The following is a 20,457-nucleotide window of genomic DNA, read 5'->3' on the forward strand; positions in this document are numbered from 1 at the left end:
GATGACACGAAGGTCGGTGGAGTTGTGGATAGTGCTGAAGGATGTTATAGGATACAGAGGGACATAGATAAGCTGCAGAGCTGGGCTGAGAGGTGGCAGATGGAGTTTAATGCGGAAAAGTGTGAGGTGGTTCACTTTGGAAGGAGTAACAGGAATGCAGAGTACTGGGCTAATGGCAAGATTCTTGGTAGTGTAGACGAACAGAGAGATCTCGGCATCCAGGTACATAAATCCTTGAAAGTTGCCACCCAGGTTAATAGGGCTGTTAAGAAGGCATATGGTGTGCTAGCCTTTATAAGCAGGGGGATTGAGTTTCGGAACCACAGGGTCATGCTGCAGCTGTACATAACTCTGGTGCGGCCACACCTGGAGTACTGCGTGCAGTTCTGGTCACCACATTATAGGAAGGATGTGGAAGCTTTGGAAAGGGTTCAGAGGAGATTTACTAGGATGTTGCCTGGTATGGAGGGAAGGTCTTACGAGGAAAGGCTCAGGGAATTGAGGTTGTTTTCGTTAGAGAGGAGAAGGCTGAGAGGTGACTTAATAGAGACATATAAGATAGTCAGAGGGTTAGATAGGGTGGACAGTGAGAGTCTTTTTCCTCGGATGGTGATGACCAACACGAGGGGACATAGCTTTAAATTGAGGGGTGATAGATATAGGACAGATGTCAGAGGCAGTTTCTTTACTCAGAGAGTAGTAGGGGTGTGGAACGCCCTGCCTGCAACAGTAGTAGACTCGCCAACTTTAAGGGCATTTAAGTGGTCACTGGATAGACATATGGATGAAAATGGAATAGTGTAGGTCAGATAGGCTTCAGATGGTTTCACAGGTCGGCGCAACATCGAGGGCCGAAGGGCCCGTACTGCGCTGTAGTGTTCTATGTTCTAAGGTCACCTCTCATTCTACTAAACTCCAATGAGTACAAACCCAACCTACTTAATCTCTCTTCGTAAGGTCGATAAATCTCCAGGGCCCGATAATCTACATCCTAGAATACTTAAGGAAGACTTCCGGTGGCGGCGATGACGTAGGAAGTCGCACATTTGGGAGCTCCCGTTTTAAACGGACCTTTCGGCTCTTTTTAGAGCCCAAAACGGAAATTTTTCAACGTTTCCCGGTGGGAGAAGGTGTGCTGATCGACTTTCCCCGCAGTCCATGACTCGAACTCGGAGTGGAAAGGGGGAAAAAGCAGCAACTCCCCAGAAAAAACGGGGGAAGGAATCCAAGATGGCGGCCGGCGGAGCTCCAGAGGAGTGGAAGCAGTGGGCCCTGGAGCAACAAGCTGCTCTCCTGCGCTGTTTTGCAGACTTCAAGGCTGAGCTCTCTGCAGGAAATGAACAGAAGGCTCTCGGAGATTCAGACGACCCAGGGTGCTGCCATCAAGGAGTTGCAGACGCAGGCCATTGAACGAGAGGAGGAGGCCGGGATCCTCGTGAGTAAGGTGGAGGGACACGAGGCACTCCACAAGAAGTGGCAGGAACGCTTCGAGGAGCTTGATCACCGCATGAGGCAGAAAAATCTGCGGATCTTGGGCCTTGCGGAGGGGCTGGAGGGGTCGGACCTGACAACCTACGTGGCTATGATGCTGAACTCGCTAGTGGGGTCTTTCCATCTGCCCTTGGAGCTGGAGGGAGCACACAGAGTACTGGTCAGGAGGCCTAAGGAGAATGAACCCCCGCGTGCGGTGCTGGTGAGGTTCCACCAGTTCAGTGATCGGGAGTGTGTGCTGCGCTGGGCCAAGAAGGTGAAGAGCAGCAATTGGGAGAATGGGGTAGTACGGATCTACCAGGATTGGAGTGCGGAGGTGGCTAATCGGACGAAAGAGGTGCTTTACAGGAAAAAGATAAAGTTCGGAATGTTGCAGCCCGCGCGCCTGTGGGTAACTTATTCGGACCGGCATTATTATTCCGATTCCCCGGAGGAGGCGTGGGCCTTCGTGCGGACGGAGAAACTGGACTTGAACTAGGGGTTGGGGGTTGCGGGGTCCGTTGTAATACTTTATTGCTGGATTCTGCTGCTGAGTTCTCTCTTTTTTTTGTACTTTTGCAATTTTGATATGGTTATTTATGGGGGTGTTGTTCTGTTATGTTTTTTTTGCTGTGGGGCATTGTTTGAGTTTTGTATCTTGCGTGGAGGGTTGGGGGGTCTGTTGTATTCTATGTCGGGTTGGGGGTATGGAGTGGGGCTGGTATTTGGGAGCTGTGTCAGAAGGGTGTGGTGGGGCAGTGCAAAAGCGCGGGCTTTCCTCTGGTTTCAAGCGCTGCGGGGCTGGGGGGGCGGAGAAGATGACAGGGGAAGGCGGGGCCTTAACTGGTTCTTCCCCACGCTGGAGCGGTGCCTGGAGGAGGCATAAATTGGGGGATAGAACATAGAACGATACAGCGCAGTACAGGCCCTTCGGCCCTCGATGTTGCACCGACATGGAAAAAAACTAAAGGCCATCTAACCTACACTATGCACTTATCATCCATATGCTTATCCAATAAACTTTTAAATGCCCTCAATGTTGGCGAGTTCACTACTGTTGCAGGTAGGGCATTCCACGGCCTCACCACTCATTGCGTAAAAAACCCACCTCTGACCTCCGTCCTATATCTATTACCCCTCAATTTAAGGCTATGTCCCCTCGTGCGAGCCACCTCCATCCGCGGGAGAAGGCTCTCGCTGTCCACCCTATCTAACCCTCTGATCATTTTGTATGCCTCTATTAAGTCACCTCTTAACCTTCTTCTCTCTAACGAAAACAACCTCAAGTCCATCACCCTTTCCTCATAAGATTTTCCCTCCATACCAGGCAACATCCTGGTAAATCTCCTCTGCACCCGTTCCAAAGCTTCCACGTCCTTCCTATAATGAGGCGACCAGAACTGTACGCAATACTCCAAATGCAGCCGTACTAGAGTTTTGTACAACTGCAACATGACCTCATGGCTCCGGAACTCAATCCCTCTACCAATAAAGGCCAACACACCATAGGCCTTCTTCACAACCCTATCAACCTGGTTGGAACTTTCAGGGATCTATGTACATGGACACCGAGATCCCTCTGCTCATCCACACTACCAAGAATTTTACCATTAGCCAAATATTACGCATTCCTGTTATTCTTTCCAAAGTGAATCACCTCACACTTCTCCACATTAAACTCCATTTGCCACCTCTCAGACCAGCTCTGCAGCTTATCTATGTCCCTCTGTAACCTGCAACATCCTTCCGCACTGTCTACAACTCCACCGACTTTAGTGTTGTCTGTAAATTTACTCACCCATCCTTCTGCGCCCTCCTCTAGGTCATTTATAAAAATGACAAACAGCAACGGCCCCAGAACAGATCCTTGTGGTACGCCACTCGTAACTGAACTCCATTCTGAACATTTCCCATCAACTACCACTCTCTGTCTTCTTTCAACTAGCCAATTTCTGATCCACATCTCTAAATCACCCTCAATCCCCAGCCTCCGTATTTTCTGCAACAGCCAACCGTGGGGAACCTTATCAAACGCTTTACTGAAATCCATATACACCACATCAACTGCTCTACCCTCGTCTACCTGTTCAGTCACCTTCTCAAAGAACTCGATAAGGTTTGTGAGGCATGACCTACCCTTCACAAAACCATGCTGACTATCCCTAATCATATTATTCCTATCTAGATGATTACAAATCGTATCTTTTATAATCCTCTCCAAGACTTTACCCACCACAGACGTTAGGCTCACCGGCCTATAGTTACCGGGGTTATCTCTACTCCCCTTCTTGAACAAAGGGACCACATTTGCTATCCTCCAGTCCTCTGGCACTATTCCTGTAGCCAATGATGACATAAAAATCAAAGCCAAAGGCTCAGCAATCTCTTCCCTGGCTTCCCAGAGAATCCTAGGATAAATCCCATCTGGCCCCGGGGACTTATCTATTTTCACCTTGTCCAGAATTGCCAACACTTCTTCCCTACGCACCTCAATGCCATCTATTCTAATAGCCTGGGTCTCAGCATTCTGCTCCACAATATTATCTTTTTCTTGAGTGAATACTGACGAAAAGTATTCATTTAGTATCTCGCTTATCTCCTCAGCCTCCACACACAACTTCCCACCACTGTCCTTGACTGGCCCTACTCTTACCCTAGTCATTCTTTTATTCCTGACATACCTATAGAAAGCTTTTGGGTTTTCCTTGATCCTACCTGCCAAAGACTTCTCATGTCCCCTCCTTGCTCGTCTTAGCTCTCTCTTTAGATCCTTCCTCGCTTCCTTGTAACTATCAAGCGCCCCAACTGAAACTTCACGCCTCATCTTCACATAGGCCTCCTTCTTCCTCTTAACAAGAGATTCCACTTAGAACATAGAACAATACAGCACAGAACAGGCCCATCGGCCCTCAATGTTGTGCCGAGCCATGATCACCCTACTCAAACCCACGTATCCACCCTATACCCGTAACCCAACAACCCCCCCCTTAACCTTACTTTTATTAGGACACTACGGGCAATTTAGCATGGCCAATCCACCTAACCCGCACATCTTTGGACTGTGGGAGGAAACCGGAGCACCCGGAGGAAACCCACGCACACAGGGGGAGGACGCGCAGACTCCACACAGACAGTGACCCAGCCGGGAATCGAACCTGGGACCCTGGAGCTGTGAAGCATTTATGCTAACCACCATGCGACCCTGCTGCCCCTGACTTCTTTGGTAAACCACGGTTCCCTCGCTCTACCCCTTCCTCCCTGCCTGACTGGTACGTACTTATCAAGAACATGCAATAGCTGTTCCTTGAACAAGCTCCACATATCCAGTGTGCCCAACCCTTGCAGCCTACTTCTCCAACCTACACATCCTAAGTCATGTCTAATGGCATCATAATTGCCCTTCCCCCAGCTATAACTCTTGCCCTGCGGGGTATACTTATCCCTTTCCATCACTAACGTAAAGGTCACCGAATTGTGGTCACTGTTTCCAAAGTGCTCACCTACCTCCAGATCTAACACCTGGCCTGGTTCATTACCCAAAACCAAATCCAATGTGGCCTCGCCTTTTGTTGGCCTGTCAACATATTGTGTCAGGAAATCCTCCTGCACACATTGTACAAAGAACGACCCATCTAATGTACTCGAACTATATATTTTCCAGTCAATATTTGGAAAGTTAAAGTCTCCCATAACAACTACCCTGTTACTTTCGCTCTTTTCCAGAATCATCTTCGCCATCCTTTCCTCTACATCCCTTGAACTATTAGGTGGCCTATAGAAAACTCCCAACAGGGTGACCTCTCCTTTCCTGTTTCTAACCTCAGCCCATACTACCTCAGAAGAAGAGTCCCCATCTAGCATCCTTTCCGCCACCGTAATACTGTCCTTGACTAGCAGCGCCACACCTCCCCCTCTTTTGCCCCCTTCTCTGAGCTTACTAAAACACCTAAACCCCGGAACCTGCAACAACCATTCCTGTCCCTGCTCTATCCATGTCTCTGAAATGGCCACAACATCGAAGTCCCAGGTACCAACCCATGCTGCCAGTTCCCCTACCTTATTTCGTATACTCCTGGCATTGAAGTAGACACACTTCAAACCACCTACCTGAACACTGGCACCCTCTTGCGAAGTCAAATCTGTGCTCCTAACCTCTATACTCTCAACCTCCCGTACCCCAAAACTACAATCCAGGTTCCCATGCCCCTGCTGAATTAGTTTAAACCCCCCCAAAGAGCACTAACAAATCTCCCCCCCAGGATATTGGTGCCCCTCAGGTTCAGATGTAGACCATCCTGTCTATAGAGGTCCCACCTTCCCCAGAAAGAGCCCGTTATCCAGAAATCTGAATCCCTCCCGCCTGCACCATCCCTGTAGCCACGTGTTTAATTGCTCTCTCTCCCTCTTCCTCATCTCACTATCACGTGGCACGGGCAACAACCCAGAGATAACAACTCTGTTTGTTCTCGCTCTGAGCTTCCATCCTAGCTCCCTAAAGGCCTGCCTGACATCCTTGTCCCCTTTCCTACTTATGTCGTTAGTGCCAATGTGGACTACGACTTGGGGCTGCTCCCCCTCCCCCTTAAGGACCCGGAAAACACGATCCGAGACATCACGTACCCTTGCACCTGGGAGGCAACATACCAAACGTGAGTCTCTCTCGCTCCCACAAAATCTCCTATCTGTGCCCCTGACTATTGAGTCCCCAATTACTAATGTTCTACTCCTTTCCCCCCTTCCCTTCTGAGCAACAGGGACAGAATCCGTGCCAGAGGCCCGTACCCCATGGCTTACCCCTGGTAAGTCCCCCCCCCCCCCACAAGTATCCAAAACGGTATACTTGTTACTCAGGGGAACGACCGCAGGGGGTCCCTGCACTGACTGCTTCTTCCCAGTCCCTCTTACAGTTACCCATCTATCTCCAGTCTTTGGTGTAACTACTTCCCTGAAGCTCCTATCTATGACCCCCTCTGCCTCCCGAATGATCCAAAGTTCATCCAGCTCAAGCTCCAGGTCCCTAACACGGTTTTTGAGGAGCTGGAGTTGGGTGCACTTCCCAAGCTGGAGTTGGGTGCACTTCCCACTTGGATGATCCCACTTTGGGAGGGGTCGGGTTATTGGCGGGAGTTTCCGGGGTCAGCAGAAGTTAGCTGACCCACGGAAGTACAATGGAGGACGATTCACGGCTTCGAGGGTTCCTAGCCTGGGGGGTGAAGGGGGGGGGGGGAATACCGGGTTGCTGCTGGTAGGGTCAGGAAGGAGCTGGTGGGGGCTGGGGGGACAGAGGTGAGGTGTTGTTGCTGTGGGGACTGGGTCGGGCAGGGGGTGCTAGCCTGGGGCGGGCAGTCGACGGGCTATGGCTAGTCGACGGGGGAGGGGGGCAGGACGCCCTCTGATTCGGTTGGTCACCTGGAATGCGAGAGGATTGAATGGGCCGGTGAAGCGGTCGAGGGTACTTGCTCATCTGAAGGGGCTAAAGGCAGATGTGGCAATACTTCAGGAGACCCACCTGGTGGCGGACCAGGTCCGTCTGAGGAAGGGATGGGTGGGGCAGGTTTTCCATTCTGGGTTGGATATGAAGAACCGGGGAGTGGCGATTCTGTTGGGGAAAAATGTGCCGTTTAAGGCATCGGAGGTGGTGGCGGATAAGGGGGATAGGTATGTTATGGTTAGGGGCAGGCTACAAGGAGAGAAGGTGGTACTTGCTAGTGTGTATGCCCCAAATTGGGACGATGCGGGCTTTAAGAGGCGTATGTTGGGACGGGTCCTGGATCTGGAGGCGGGAGGTCTGATTATGGGGGGGGGGGGGGGGACTTCAATACGGTGTTGGATCCTTCACTGGATCGGCCCAACTCTAGGACGGGTAGGAGGCCGACGGCAGCCAAGGTACTGAGAGGGTTTATGGACCAGATGGCTGGGGTGGATCCATGGAGGTTTGTGAGGCCGAGGGCACGCGAGTACTCTTTCTTCTCCCATACGTAGGGTCTACTCTCGGATAGACTTCTTCGTGGTGAGTAGGGGACTGATTCCGAGAGTGGAGGAGGCAGAGTATTCGGCCATTGCAATCTCCGACCACGCTCCGCATTGGATAGAGTTGGAGATGGGGGAGGTGCGGGACCAGCCCCCGTTGTGGCGGTTGGATGTGGGGTTGTTGGCGGAGGAGGAGGTGGGTAGGAGGGTCCGGGCAAGTATTGAGGGGTACCTCGAGGTGAATGATACGGGGGAGGTTCAGGTGGGGGTGGTCTGGGAAGCCCTGAAGGCAGTGATTCGTGGGGAGCTGATATCCATCCGGGCACAAAGGAAGAGGAGTGAGAGGGAAAGATTGGTGGGAAAGATGCTGGAGGTAGACAGGAGGTACGCAGAGGCACCAGAGGAGGGACTGTTGGGGGAGAGGCGCAGCCGGCAGGGTAAATTTGATTTGCTGACCACTAGAAAGGCGGAGGCATAGTGGAGGATGGCACAATGGGCAGTGTACGAACATGGTGAAAAGGCGAGTAGGATGCTGGCTCATCAGCTCCGCAAGCGGGATGCGGCTAAGGAAATTGCTGGAGTGAGAGACAAGAGTGGGAATGTGGTGCGGAAGGAGGTAGAGATGAATGAGGTCTTCAAGGACTTTTACGGGGAACTGTACTGCTCGGAGCCAACAGGGGAGAGGAGGGGAATGGAGAGGTTCCTCGACGGGCTTTCTTTCCCGAAGGTGCAGGAGGAGCAGGTGGAGGGGATCGGGCAGATGCAGTCAGGGAAGGCACCGGGGCTGGATGGGTTCCCGGTGGAATTTTATAAAAAGTTTGTGGACCTAGTGGGCCCCTTGCTGGTGCGGACACTTAATGAAGCGTGGGAAGGGGGGACTTTGCCCCCGACGATGTCACGAGCGCTGATTTTAAAGAGGGATAAGGACCCCCAGCAGTGTGGTTCATACAGGCCCATATCTCTCCTCAACGTAGATGCCACGGTGCTGGCAAAAATCCTGGCCACCAGGATAGAGGACTGTGTGCCAGGGGTTGTGCACGAGGACCAGACAGGTTTTGTGAAGGGAAGGCAGCTGAACACGAATGTGCGGAGATTGTTGTATGTCATCATGATGCCGGCGATTGAGGGGGAGGCAGAGATAGTGGTGGCGCTGGATGTGGAGAAGGCCTTTGATAGAGTGCAGTGGGGGTACTTATGGGAGGTGTTGTGGAGGTTTGGATTTGGTGAAGGGTTCATTAGATGGGTAAGGCTGCTATATGAGGCCCCGATGGCATGCGTGGCCACGAATGGGAGGACGTCGGAGTACTTCCGGCTTTACCGAGGGACCAGGCAGGGTTGCCCCGTCCCCCTTGTTGTTTGCACTGGCAATCGAGCCGCTGGCGATGGCGTTGAGGGATTCAGAGAGGGGGAGAGGTTTGGTGCGAGGTGGGGAGGAACATAGGGTGTCGTTGTATGCTGATGACCTGTTGCTGTATGTGGCGGACCCGGTGGGAGGGATGCCGGGGGTGATGGAGCTGCTAGCTGAGTTTGGGACCTTTTCAGGTTATAAACTAAATTTAGGCAAGAGTGAGGTGTTTGTGGTGCACCCTGGAGACCAGGAGGAAGGAATTGGTAGGCTCCCGCTTAGGCGGGCAGAGGAGAGCTTTAGGTACCTGGGGGTGCAGGTGGCTAGGGACTGGGGCCTCTTCACAAACATAATTTCACCAGACTTGTAGATCAGATGGAGGAGGAGTTCAAGAGGTGGGACATGCTGCCATTGTCGTTGGCGGGGAGGGTGCAGTCCGTCAAAATGACGGTGCTTCCGAGGTTCTTGTTCCTCTTTCAGTGCCTGCCCATCTTTATCCCCAGGGCCTTCTTTAGGAGAGTGACTAGCAGTATTTTGAGCTTTGTGTGGGCACATGGGGCTCCGAGAGTGAAGAGGGTGTTCCTGGAGCGAGGGAGGGATAGAGGCGGGCTGGCGCTGCCCAACCTTCTGGGGTACTATTGGGCGGCCAATGTGTCAATGGTGCGTAAATGGGTGATGGAGGGGGGAGGGGCGGCGTGGAAAAGAATGGAGATGGCGTCATGTAGAGGTACGAGCCTGGGTGCCATGGTAACGGCGCCGTTGCCGCTCTCCCCTAAGAGGTTTACCACGAGCCCGGTGGTGGCAGCAACCCTAAGAATCTGGGGACAGTGGAGACGGCATAGGGGGGAAACAGGGGGCTCGATGGAGGCTCCATTGGGTGGCAATCATCGGTTCATCCCAGGGAACAGGGATGGGGGATTTAGGGGGTGGCAAAGGGTGGGCATCAGTAAATTGAGGGATCTGTTTATTGGCGGGAGATTTGCGGGCCTGGGGGAACTGGAAGATAAATTTGGGCTTCCCCAAGGGAACATGTTCAGATACTTGCAGGTAAAGGCGTTTGCTAGGCGACAGGTAGAGGGATTCCCTTTGCTGCCCTCGCGGGGGACGATGGACAGAGTGCTTTCGGGGGTGTGGGTCGGAGAGGGGAAGGTGTCTGACATCTATAAGGTAATGCAGGAGGTGGAGGAGTCGTCAGTGGAGGAGCTGAAGGCTAAATGGGAGGAGGAACTCGGGGAGCAGATAGAGGATGGAACTTGGGCGGATGCCTTGGAGAGAGTCAATTCTTCCTCCTCATGTGCGAGGCTTAGTCTCATCCAATTTAAGGTGCTGGACCGGGCCCATATGTCCAGGACTAGGATGAGTAGGTTCTTTTGTGGAAGTGGATTACATTTACTGTCTTGTTTTAACCTTGCTGCCTGTACGTAATATTAAGGTTCTGAAATATATCTGTGATCATCAAGTAAAAAGATGTTAAAGGGTTGAGGGAATGGAATGAGAAAAGATCTCTGTATTTGTTAGTGCAGAGACAGCAAAGATGAGTGTGTAAAACCTTGTCAACTGAGACAATGGGCATTGGAAAGTGAAAGAGCTGACTCAGGAGCATGAGAGGGAAGGAGATAAGGAAGTTGGACCTGATGGACAGATAGGATAAGAAAACCGTTAGCAGCAGCAGTATTAGTGAACCGTGCTAATGATTATGTCATAGTCACCATCCTACCTCGAGGATAATAATTCCATATAAGTACATGTTCTGGATCCTTGCCAAATCATTGGTGTATCTAGGAATTTAAGGGGACCACCTCTAAGCTGTGATTGTATAAAGGGACAATCCGTACTCTGGAGGTGGTTCCCCGACTACTTAGAGATTTGTCCCGGCCGTGAATAAACGAATATTCGTTACCAACGTGTTCGAGTGTTTTATTTCTGGACTGACGGACGGCTATGTGAAAGCGCAATTCACACTTTGGGGTGAGGACAGGTGCACCAGATGTTCGGGGAGTCCAGCGAACCACGCCCATATGTTCTGGGCATGCCCAGCACTGGAAGAATTCTGGAAGGGGGTGGCGGAGACGGTGTCGAGGGTGGTTGGATCCAGGGTCAAACCAGGGTGGGGACTCGCGATCTTTGGAGTTGCGGTAGAGCCGGGAGTGCAGGAGGCGAAAGAGGCCGGTGTCCTGGCCTTTGCGTCCCTAGTAGCCCGACGAAGGATCTTGCTACAGTGGAAGGATGCGAGGCTCCCAAGTGTGGAGACCTGGATCAGTGACATGGTGGGATTTATAAAATTGGAAAGGATCAAATTTGCCCTGAGAGGATCAATACAAGGGTTCTATAAACTATGGCAGCCTTTTCTGGACTTCCTGGCTCAAAGATAGGTATCTTGGTCAATAGCAGCAGCAACCCGGGGGGGTAGTTTCTTTTATGTAACTTAATATTGTGTTAATTTGTGTTGTTGTTAAAATGCTGTGTTGTTCATGGAGGTGGGGAAAATGTTTATGATTGCTAATATTACTGTTATTTTTGGTATTTTATTATGGTTCGTTGGTTGTTGTATAAATTCAAAATTTTTCAATAAATATTATTTCCAAAAAAAAACAATACTTAAGGAAGTGGCCCTAGAAATAGTGGATGCATTGGCGGTCATCTTCCAAAATTCTATAGCCTCTAGAACATTTCCTACTAATTGGAGGGTAGCTAATGTAATCCCATTCCTTGAAAAGAGAGCTAGGGAGAAAGCAGGGAATTATAGACCAGTCAGCCGTACGTCAATAGTGCCATTAAAAACGATTTAATAGCAGAGCACTTGGGAAACAGTGGCAGGATCGTAGAGCCAACATTGATTTACGAAAGGCAAAGCTTGGAAAATCGTTTTGTTACATCATACAACCCTGACAGTACAGAAGGAGGCCATTCAAGTCTGCACCGACCCTTCGAAAGACCACCCGACCGTTGCCCAATCCCCCACCCTAAGGACAATTTAGCATGGCCAAACAAGGAAACCAGGGCACCTGGAGAAAACCCACGCAGACACAGGGAGAAGATGCAAACTCTACATAGAAAGACACCCATGGTCAGAATCAAATACAGGTCTCTGGCGCTGCGAGACAACGGTGCTAACCACTGTGGCACTGTGCCATCTCAAAGAATTTCAGTAAAGTTGCAGAAGGAACCAGTGAATGGGGTGTATTTGGACTTTCAGAAGAGTTTCGACAAGGTCCCACATAATAGAATCAAAGCACATGGTATTGGGCGTGGTGTACTGAGACAGATAGCAAACTGGTTGACACACAGGAAATAAAGATTATGAATAAATGGATCTTTTTCCAAGTGCAGGCAGTGACTACTGGGGTACCACAGGAATCAGTGCTAGGACCCAGCTATTCACAATGTAATGATTTAGATGAGGTAATATCTCTCAATCAGCAGACGACACAAAACTGGGTGGGAAAGTGAGCAGTGAGGAACATGCAAGATGCTTCAGTATTATTTGAACAAGTTGAATGAGTGGGCAAATGCATGGCAGATGCCATATAATTATAAGCGTGGTAGCGAGCGGTAATTATAAGACCATAAAACATAGGAGCAGAATTAGGCCACTCGGTCTAATATCTGTCTGATATTTTTCTCATCCCCATTCTCCTGCCTTCTCCCCATAATCCCGGATCCTCTTATTAATCAAGAACCTATCTATCTCTGTCTTAAAGACACTCGGCCTCCACAGCCTTCTGTGGCAAAGTGTTCCACAGATTCACCACCCTCTGGCTGAAGAAATGCCTCCTCGTCTCTGTTCTGAAGGATCGTCCATTATTCTGAGATTGTGTCCTCTGCTTCCAGTTGTTCCTACAAATGGAAACATTCTCTCCACGTTAACTCTAATCAGGCCTCGCAGTATCCTGAAAGTTTTAATAAGATCCCCCCCCATCCTTCGAAACTCCAACGAGTATAGATCCAGAGTCCCCAACCGTTCCTCATACGGCAAGTTTTTCATTCCAGGGATCATTCTTGCGAACCTCTTCTGGACCCTTTCCAAGGCCAGCACACCTTTCCTTAAATATGGGGCCCAAAACGGCTCACAATACTCCACATAGGGTCTGACCACAGCCTTATAAAGCTTCAGAAGTACATCCCTGGTCTTGTATTCTCGCCTTCTTGACATGAATGCTAACATTGCATTTGCCTTCTTAACTGCCGACTGAACCTGCACGTTAACCGTAAGAGAATCGTGAACAAAGATTCCTAAGTCCCTTTGTGCTTCTGATTTCCTAAGCATTTCCCCATTTAGAAAATAGTTTATGCCTAAATTCCTTCTTCCAAAGTGCACAATCTCACACTTTTCCACATTGTATTCCATCTGCCACTTCTTTACCCACTCTCCTAGCCTGTCCAAGTCCTTCTGCAGCCCACCTGCTTCCTCAATACTACCTGTCCGTCTGCAGATCTTTGCATCATCTGCAAATGTAGCCTTCAGTTCCTTCTTCCAGATCATTAATGTATATTGTGAAAAGTTGTGGTCCCAGCACCGACCCCTGAGGCACAACATTAGTCAACGGCTGCCATCCTGAAAAAGACCCCTTAATCCTCACTCTCTGCCTTCAGCCAGTCAGCCAATTCTCTATCCATGCCAGGATCTTACCCTTAATACCATGGGCCCTTAATACCATGGGCTATTAACTTATTTAACAGTCTCCTCTGGGGCACGTTGTCAAAGGCCTTCTGGAAATCTAAATAAATCACGTCCACTGGTTCTCCTTTGTCTAACTTCCTTGTTACCTCCTCAAAGAACTGTAACAGATTTGTCAAGCATGACCTCCCTTTGACAAAGCCGTGCTGACTCAATCCTATTTTACCATGCATTTCCAAGTACTCCGTGATCTCATTTTTAATTAGACTCTAAAATATTACCAATAACCGAAGTCAGGCTAACCGGCCTATAACTTCCCATCTTCTGCCTCCCTCCCTTCTTAAACAGCAGTGTTACATTAGCCACTTCCCAGTCCTCTGGGACTCTTCCTGCCTCCAGTAATTCCTGAAAGATCACCACCAATACCTCCACAATCTCCTCAGCTACCCACTAATCCTTGCCACTTTGTATGTTTTTCCTTTTTCTTTTATGCTATCCTTGACTTTCCGCGTCAGCCATGGGTGCCTTGTCCTCCCCTTAGCATGTTTCCTCCTCCTTGGGATGAATTTCTGCTGTGCCTCCCGAATAACCCCCAAAACCTCCTGCCATTGCTGTGCCACTGTCTTCCCTGCTAGGCTCCTTTTCCAATCAACTCTGGCCAGCTCCTCCCTCATGCCTTTGCAGTTACCCTTATTTTATCGTAATACCATGACATCTGACTCCAGCTTCTCCCTCTCAAATGGCAGGGTAAATTCTATCACCTTGTGGTCACTGCTCCTTAAGGGTTCCTTCACCTTAAGTTCCCTAATCAAGTCTGCCTCATTACACAGCACCAAATCCAGAACTGCCTGTTCCATAGTGTGCTCTGTCACAAGTTGCTCCAAATACCATCTCTTAAGACATTTCACAAATTGCTTTTCTTGGGATCCACTACCAACCTGATTTTCCCAGTCCACGTGCATATTGAAGCCCCCCATGAATATTGTGCTATTGCTTTTTTGTACATGCTTCCTCGATCTCCTGATTTATTTTCTGCCCCACATCCTGACTACTGCTAGGGGCCCAATACTTAACTCCCATCATGGTCTTTTTACCTTTGTGATTCCTCAACTCTACCCACAGAGATTCTATGCCTTCTGATTCTATATCGCTCCTTCATTCCTTACTAACAATTCAACCACCGCCCCCCACTTTGCCCATCTGCCTGTCCTTTCGATAGGACATATATTCTTGAATATTTAGATCCAGCCCTGATCCCCTTGCAGGCACGTCTCTGATGCCCACAACATCGTACCGGCCAATTTCAATGTGCGCAACAAGCTCATTTATCTTGTTCCATGTACTGCACGCATTAAAGTACCATATCCTCAGTCCTGCATTGACCACCTCCCTGTTCTGATGTTGTTCTCTTATTTTTGTTCTGTATTTCCCCATCAGTTATAACACCTTCTAAGCTAACGCTCTGGTTCCCACCCCGTTTAAATCTTCCCGAGTGACTCCAGCAAACCTCCCAGCCAGGATATTGGTGCCCCTCGAGTTTAGATGCAACCCATCCTTCTTGTACAGGTCACACCTGCCCCGGAAGAGATCCCAATGGTCCAAAAATCTGAAAATCTCTCTCCTGGTTTAGCCAAGTGTTTAGCTGCACTATTCTCCTATTTCTAGCCTCACTGGCATGTGGCACAGGGACTAACCCTGAGATTACAACCCTAGTGGTCCTGCTTTTTAGCTTACTGCCTAACTCCCTGAACTCCTTCTGCAGGACCTCATCACTCTTCCTGCCTATGTCGTTAGTACCTATGTGTACTGAGACCTCTGGCTGTTCACCCTCCGCCTTCAGGATGTCCTGTGTTCGTTCAGAGACATCCTTGACCCTGGCACCAGGGAGGCAACACACCATCCTGGAATCTCTTTCACTTCCACAGAAACGTCTATCTGTGTGCCTTACTATAGAGTCCCCTCTTCCTATCGCTCTCCTGCACTTTGCCCTCCCATGCTGAGCAAGAGCCAGTTTTGGTACCACTGTTCTGGCTGCTGTAGTTCTCCTCTGATCGGCTATCTCCCCCCCCAAACAGTATCCAAAATGGTATACCTATTAGAGAGGGGGACAGCCCACAGGGGATTCCTGCACTGACTGCCTCCCTTTCTAGCGGTCACCCTTCTCTATAACTCCTATCTATGATGCCTTCTGCCTCCTGCATGCCTGTTAGAGAGGGGGACAGCCACAGGGGTTCCTGCACTGACGGCCTCCCTTTCTAGCGGTCACCCTTCTCTATAACTCCTATCTATGATGCCTTCCGCCCCCTGCATGCCTGTTAGAGAGGGGGACAGCCACAGGGGTTCCTGCACTGACTGCCTCCCTTTCTAGCGGTCACCCTTCTCTATAACTCCTATCTATGATGCCTTCCGCCCCCTGCGTGCCTGTTAGAAAGAGGGACAGCCACAGGGGATTCCTGCACTGACTGCCTCCCTTTCTTGCGGTCACCCATCTCTCTAACTCCTATCTGTGATGCTTTCCGCCACCTGCATGTTCCTAAGTGCATCTACCTGTCGCTCCAGCCGAACCACAGTCTGTGAGGAGCGGCCATTGGTTACACTTCCTGCAGACATAGTCGACCAGAACGCTGGAAGCGTCACAGATGTGCCACATCTCAGTTAGAGCACTGCACCTCACTGAGTGACATTTATGCACTGGTTAATTAATTCAAAATAAACACTTATTGTTATTAATTACTCCACGCTTCCGGCACTTGGCCCAGCAAGACAGGCAACGCAATTCAATGTTAATTGGTCCACTTAACGAGGCCTCACGGGTTTCTTCCCGTAAATGAAGGCTCGCCAGATGATTCGCTGGGACCACGCTTGCTAGCCCCCTGCTGACAAGGTCGAGCAGCATTTAAACTGCACTTGCTCAGCCAACACCAGCCAGCTTTCAACAATGGTGCGAGTCATTGAGACCGGCCCCAAGATTCAGGGACACTGACCTGGGGAGGCTCCGAGACACAGTGGAGGCCAGAAGGAATGTCCTGTTCCCCAAGGGTCCTGAGCCTTGGGCAGCCAGTATTGCCTGGGACGAGATGGCGGCAGCTGTGAGCTTGAAAGTGTGACCAGGAGGACTAGCCTCCGGTGCCGAAAAAGGTCAACAACCTACACCGGGCAGCAGGAGTGAGTAGACACCAATGCCCCTCCCCTCCCCCAAGGTTCAGGGGTGAGATCAGAGGATGCAACCGTTATAGTTTCAGCACAGCTGTCATCCCCACCCTCCACCAGCGCAGATTTACACCACGGTGGGACATGATAGTGGACAGGGTTCGGGGGCACAATCTGGTAAGCGCCATGCTACTCCCTGATGTGCATCGGGTGGAGGCAGGAACCCCCAGGCGAGACAGCAGTCAGAGGTCTGTTGAATCCCTGGACCCAGCTGGGTGCCAGCTTGATGCCAAGCATGCCAAGCTGATGGAAATGATAGGGAGTAGCCAGGGCATTCAGAGGGAGATGTCAGCTTCGCTCAAGCAGATCCGTAGCCGCTTTGGGTCCCAGAGGCTACGGGCATAAATGGCGCCGGTATTGCGTGGCACCGAGGCCAACGCTGCTAGGGTGGCGACCACAGTGGAAAGCCTGTTGCATAACATCAGCAGTGAAGGCGCAGTTGGACACAGCCATGGCTGAGGGTCTCAGTGGAATGTCCGACTCGCGAGGGGAGGTCACCCAGCACCAGGCTGACTTTGATGAGATTTTGTGGGACCTGTCCCGCTCTCAGATGGGCTTAGCCGAAACGCTGCGGAGCTTGTCCTAGTTGCAGATGGGTATTGCCGAGCCGTTGCAGAGCATGGCCCAATCACTGAGGAGCATCGCTGAGGGCATTGACACAATAGTTGATCATGGGGAGTTGCCAGGGCTGGCAGAGCCAGATGATGCAGGGGCTGCCGGGGCACGAACCCAGTTGCCCCTCCATCCCAAGGTGAACCCCTGGGCCCTATGGGCACCGACTGGAAGGAGGGGGCACAGGGGTGCCAACGCGGACCCGTTACATGGAGTGGCGATGGTGGGCACCAGCTCCCCTTAGCTCTCCCCCACTAATAAAGCCGCACCTCGCAGTCAGCACACGGAACAGTGCATCACGGCTGTGCATGCGCTGCCGACAAGTGAGCCGGAGTCCAATGGCTCCAGAGGATCCTTTGGGGCATCAAAGGACACGGGGTGAGGTAAGCAGCTGGCTGCCTCCACCTCTTGTGCATCCCGGGGACACACCTAGTCGTAGTGGAAGAGCTAGGAGGGCAAAGCATGTTGTGGATCACAGAGGGCACCAGGGTGGGGGAGGGGCGCGGCACCGTCAGGAGACTGGGGGCTTCTATTACACATTAAACACCCTTGTGCACAACCATTATGATGCCTCTGTCACTTTTGTCCGCAATGCGGGCTGACCTCCGATTCCATGGCCAATCTCTTCAGGCACCCTTCCCGTCCCCGTGGGGACCCAATCCACCCTCCGACCGTGGACAGATCCCCGGAGCTATGTCCCATTCCCTGGATGTTGGCTGTTGCAGGTGTTTTAAAAAATTTTTATTTTTTTATTTTTTTTTATAAGAGTACCCAATTAATGTTTTCCAATTAAGGGGCAATTTAGCGTGGCCAATCCACCTACTCTGCACATCTTTGGGTTGTGGGGGCGAAACCCACGCAAACACGGGGAGAATGTGCAAACTCCACACAGACTGTGACCCAGAGCCGGGATCGAACCTGGGACCTCGGCGCCGTGAGGCAACAGGGCTAACCCACTGCGCCACCGTGCTGCCTGTTGCAGGTGTGATGTTGCCTCCTGTACCGTTCAAGTACAGTGTCCAGGCGTCATGGTGTGATTAGTATGCTAGAGGGATAAGGCACAAGGAAGTGCTGAGGGTTTTGACAAAGGTTGGTATCATGATCGGTACAGGCTTGGAGGGCCGAAGAGCCTGTTCCTGTGCTGTACTGTTCTTTGATTCCCACATGCTACAGGGCCTGCCTTCCCACAGGAATCCACTTGGGATGTGTGAAGTGCTCACTTCATCACAATTGCCAATTCCCCATTAGCGATAGCCTTCGGCCGCATGACCAGAGGTCTTTTTTGGCCTCTCCTGCTATTCTCTGGCTCATTTCGCTTGAGTGTGACGAGGCTGGTGAATTGCGCCCAATATGGATAAATGTGAGGTTATCCATGTTGGCAACAAAAACAGGAAGCCAGATTATCTGAGTGGTTATAGATTGGGAGAGGGGAATATGCATCTAGGCCTGGGTATCCTCCTACACCAATCGCTGAAAGCAAGCATGTAGACGCAGCCGTTGGTGCAGAATGCAAATTATACTTTGGTCTTCATAGAGAGAGGATTAGAGTTTGGGATGTCCAGAACTAGGGGTCACAGCCTAATAAGGGCCATTCAGGGCTGAAATGAGGAAGAGAGCTGTGAACTTGTGAAATTCTCTACCACCGAAAGCTGTTGGGGTCAGTTTGTTGGATATATTCAAGAGGGACCTGGACGTCTTGACGAGGGACGGCTAATGGGGTATGGAGAGAAAACAGGAGTGGGATACTGAATTTGCATGATCAGCCGTGGTCATATTGCATGGTGGTGCAGGTTAAATTCTAACAGAATTAGACAGGGTAAATGTAGGAAGGATGTTCCCGATGGTGGGGGTGTCCAGAACCAGATGTCACTGACCAAGTCTAAATGCTGGCCTAACCAGCGATGCCCAATCCCGTAAATGAATTTAAAAAAGGATATGGGGTGGACCATTTTGGATTGAGACGAGGAGAAATTTCTTCACCTGGAGAGTAATGAGCCAATGGAATTCTCTACCACAGGAAGCAGTTGATGCCGAAACATTGTATGTTGAGAAGCAGTTAGATATAGCTCTTGGACAATGAAGATTATTATAAAGCCTTGTCTCACACTCATCACATTGTAAACAACACTTTAGTGACCTTCTGCTATGCTCAGCCTCCCAGAATTAGGACTCATTTAAACCTAATTAAACCTCTCTGAACCCCTCATTTCAAATGTTGAACATCAATTACTGCAGATGCTGAAAATCTGAAAAACAAATGTTAGGACAACTCAGCAGGTCTGGCAGCACTTGTGGAGAGAGAGAAATAGAGTCTCAAGTCCAGATGAGTCTTGAGTTTTTGCAGCATTTTCTGTTTTTATACTGAACCCAAATCTTTGCCGAACTCAGCCCAGGCCTTCTCTGCACACTCCCTCGGATTGCCTATGCTAAGCTTCAGATCATTACAAAAGCACGTGTTGGCAGCCAGGATTCAAGAGCCAGACAGTTATTAATATGAAATCACACATTACCGGATGGCGTCCTTGTAGGAAGCTTCGACGATGTCAGTGGCTGTTGGAACTCCAACATGTTTGAATGTCAAACCCTTCAAAGAACAAGAAAGAAATCTTAAATGCTGCAGTTCCCCATTAGGATTAGATAATTTTTGCAAGTTACTTACTTCAGAGAAGGGAAATGAAGTGAATCTCGCTCGCTGCGAATATTGAAAAATATCACAGTAAAGGGGAGATAAAGAAACAGTGGGTTAAACACTAGTCTGTCAGCTCTGATATGCAGGCTCAACTCCAGACCAGTTCCACCAGGGAAGAATTCAATCTGCTACCCATGAGCCTGCAGTGAACGAGTGGGCCATCTCAATCCAGCTCTCGGGTGGTCTGCAATATAGAATTGACTCGATTCGTAAACAAAAACTGCTATGATTCAGCGAGGCAACAGGATGGTTAGGGATGGAAAGCAGGCAGAGTACAGAAAAACAGGCTGTATCCAAATACCACTGTATCTGACTCCACGGCCCACAACTTAATGAAATGCCAACTTGCAGCTTGAACCCCGGCGAGTGCCTGAGAGGAGGGAGCTATGTTCAATTATTAAACTAGAGTGGGGAAGCATTCAGCAAGCACCTGGCTTTAATCAAGACAGAAAATACAGGAAACATGCACAGAATCAGACAAGTTTGAATTGTGTTGTTGTTAGCTAACACCATTATTGTTTGCTTACCGTTGGCCGAGGACAA

General features: G+C 50.2%; 1 protein-coding gene across 4 annotated transcripts in view; it reads right to left on the reverse strand.

The window, feature by feature from the left end:
- ddx21 (DEAD (Asp-Glu-Ala-Asp) box helicase 21) overlaps positions 1-20,457 on the reverse strand; it is a 133,141-nt gene that overhangs the window by 22,188 nt on the left and 90,496 nt on the right. For all 4 annotated transcript variants that reach the window (XM_038774010.1, XM_038774009.1, XM_038774008.1 and 1 more), the window contains one exon: positions 19,736-19,809. In XM_038774010.1, the coding sequence (XP_038629938.1) occupies positions 19,736-19,809 (74 nt within the window). The remainder of the gene's footprint in view (positions 1-19,735; positions 19,810-20,457) is intronic.

This window comes from Scyliorhinus canicula, chromosome 16, assembly GCF_902713615.1.
Source record: "Scyliorhinus canicula chromosome 16, sScyCan1.1, whole genome shotgun sequence".
In the NCBI taxonomy this organism is placed as follows: Eukaryota; Metazoa; Chordata; class Chondrichthyes; order Carcharhiniformes; family Scyliorhinidae; genus Scyliorhinus; species Scyliorhinus canicula.